This window comes from Babylonia areolata, chromosome 1 (genome assembly GCF_041734735.1).
Source record: "Babylonia areolata isolate BAREFJ2019XMU chromosome 1, ASM4173473v1, whole genome shotgun sequence".
Classification (NCBI taxonomy): domain Eukaryota; kingdom Metazoa; phylum Mollusca; class Gastropoda; order Neogastropoda; family Buccinidae; genus Babylonia; species Babylonia areolata.
This window is the reverse complement of record NC_134876.1, coordinates 30,967,107-30,969,606: the sequence shown is the minus strand read 5'-3', so window position 1 is coordinate 30,969,606 and position 2,500 is coordinate 30,967,107. Positions and strand designations below refer to the sequence as shown.

The 2,500-nt window shown below is 41.2% G+C and overlaps 1 protein-coding gene across 1 annotated transcript in view; it reads right to left on the bottom strand.

Annotated features, from left to right (window-relative positions):
* Window positions 1–2,500, bottom strand: part of LOC143281680 (uncharacterized) — a 53,762-nt gene that overhangs the window by 23,378 nt on the left and 27,884 nt on the right. The window contains exon 9 of the mRNA XM_076586930.1: window positions 1,666–1,753. Within this exon, the coding sequence (XP_076443045.1) occupies window positions 1,666–1,753 (88 nt within the window). The remainder of the gene's footprint in view (window positions 1–1,665; window positions 1,754–2,500) is intronic.

Sequence of the window (2,500 nt, the reverse complement as noted above, 5' to 3'; positions counted from 1 at the left end):
ACAACGGAAAAAAAACAACAACAAAAAAACGGAAGAACAAAAATTAATGAATCAACAACGACAACATGTAACAGATTGTATGTGCTGCAACAGTAAGTTTTCGTGGTCTGGGCAAAAAGCATGTTTTTTTTTTCAACGCAAGAAATGAACGACCCTTCTGCTTTAATTAATTCAGCCCAGACGAGTAACGTTGAATCTCATGCAATAGGCAACAAGGAACTGAATCTTTTTTTTTTTTTTTTTAGCTCAGTACCGCCTCCCTCGCCTCCTCCCGTCCCCTGTCACTTGTGTCCGACTATGACCATCAGAAGAGCAGAGGAGGCAACTGCTGTTCCGACTATTTGGGCTAGATTTTGATTATAGTGGAGAGTGTCTTGTCTTGCCCAAGTACATCCCCACTCTCTCGGCCAAGAGGGTTTTAGGACAGTCGGCGTTGGGATGGTTCCCAAAGGCCAACTAGCCCCCAAGGCTGCAGCACTAAGAGCCAGTGCAATTTTGCCTCCAAGTTTGAGAGTCATAGTCCTTGACAAAAGACTAAGCTGTAAATGGTTTCCCATTGACTGGAGATATCATTGATAATACAGCTCTCACTTTGCTGTTGGCCCAAATGTAAACTTATGTCAATCTGTGAAAAAGCCGAGTGTGGCCCCTGTCACTTACTATTATCACAACCACACACACACACACACAAAGAAAAAAAGACAAAAAAAAGACAAAAAGATAAGAAAAAAGAAAGAAGAAGCCGCCATGCCACAAAAGTAACCAGCAATACAGTGTTGCAGACTGTTGGGAACTGGGAGGACAAGGTTTTTTGAGGGGCAGGCATAGACTCTTGTGTGTCAGCAGAGGTTTGCAAGGAAGGAGGAGGAGGAGGAGGAGAAGGAGAAGCAGAAGAAGAAGAAGAAGAAGAAGAAGGATAGGCAGACAGAAGGAAAAAAAAAGAGAAGTGAGGACAATATCCGAAAAAAAAAAGGACAGGTCTGAGACTGAGCAAAGCCCTGAGAGAGAGAGAGAGAGAGAGAGAGAGAGAGAGAGAGAGAGAGAGAGACAGAGAGAGAGAGAGAGAGAGAGAGAGAGTAACGAAGAGATGAAGAGAATTGGTTGTCAGGTCATCAGTGGTGGCCTTTCAGTCGGAGATAACGAGATAGAAGAAGAAGAAGAAGAAGAAGAAGAAGAAGAAGACGACGACGACGATGATGATGATGATGAAAAAGAAGAAGAACAACAAGAAGAATGTGATGATGATGATGATGATGATGATGAAAAAGAAGAAGAGGAAGACGAAGAAGAAGAAGAAGAAGAAGAAGAAGAAGAAGAAGAAGAAGAAGAAGAAGAAGAAGAAGAAGAAGACGACGACGACGATGATGATGATGAAAAAGAAGAACAACAACAAGAAGAATGTGATGATGATGATGATGATGAAAAAGAAGAAGAGGAAGACGAAGAAGAAGAGGAAGAAGAAGAAGAAGAACAAGAAGATGATGATGATAATGAAAATGGAGAAGAAGAAGAAGAAGAAGAAGAAGAAGAAGAAGAAGAAGAAGAAGAAGAAGAAGAAGAAGAAAAAGAAGAAGAAGAAGAAGAAGAAGAAGAAGAAGAAGAAGAAGAAGAAGAAGACTGCTGTGTGTTCACATAGTGCAATAGCTGTTCAGGAAAGGGACTGACCTTGCTTCAGCCTGTAAGTGACCGGACTGGCCAGTGTGTCCTGGTCTCTGGCGGCGATCGGTGCAGGCTGCAGCCCCACGATCTTCCCCTGTGGACAGGTGCATAAAGAAACCGATTAAGTAAAAAATAAAAAAAACACACAAAAAAACAAACAAGCAACCCGCCCCCCCACCCCCAAAAAACACACACCATTGATTCAATAGATAAGTACATACATAGATAAATATATCCAGTTTTAGAGTTATGCATGCGTGTGCATGGCTGGTGCGAAAGCGGTTAGATTTGCCTCTGCGCAAGAATCAGCGCTGTTTGTTGATGATGATGATGATTATGATGATGATGATGATGATCATATACATATATTATTATTATCATTATTGTTATTATTATTCAATACAATAAATAGATACACAAGGACAACAAATAAAAATATACAGATAGGTGGATAGACATATATATAGACAGATCGATAATAATAACGATAATAATACTAATAATACTAATAATGATGATAGTATTTATATAGCGCTGAATCTTGTGCAGAGACAAATCCAGTCATTCACACGCATGCATAACTCTAAAACTGAAGAAACTGAAGACAAGGAAGAGGCAGGAAAGAGAGGCTGTCTTGTGAAGATGTGGGTTTTAAGGCCAGACTTGAAAGAGCTCAATGCAGAGACCTGACGAAGCGAAAGAGGAAGTTCATTCCAAATGCAAGGTCCAGAGACAGAGAAAGAACGGCGTCCAACAGTGGAGTGTTTGAATCTGGGTATGCGTAAACAGAGTGGATCCGAAGCCGATCGCAGAGAGCGAGATGGAGTGTAGAGGTGAAGGC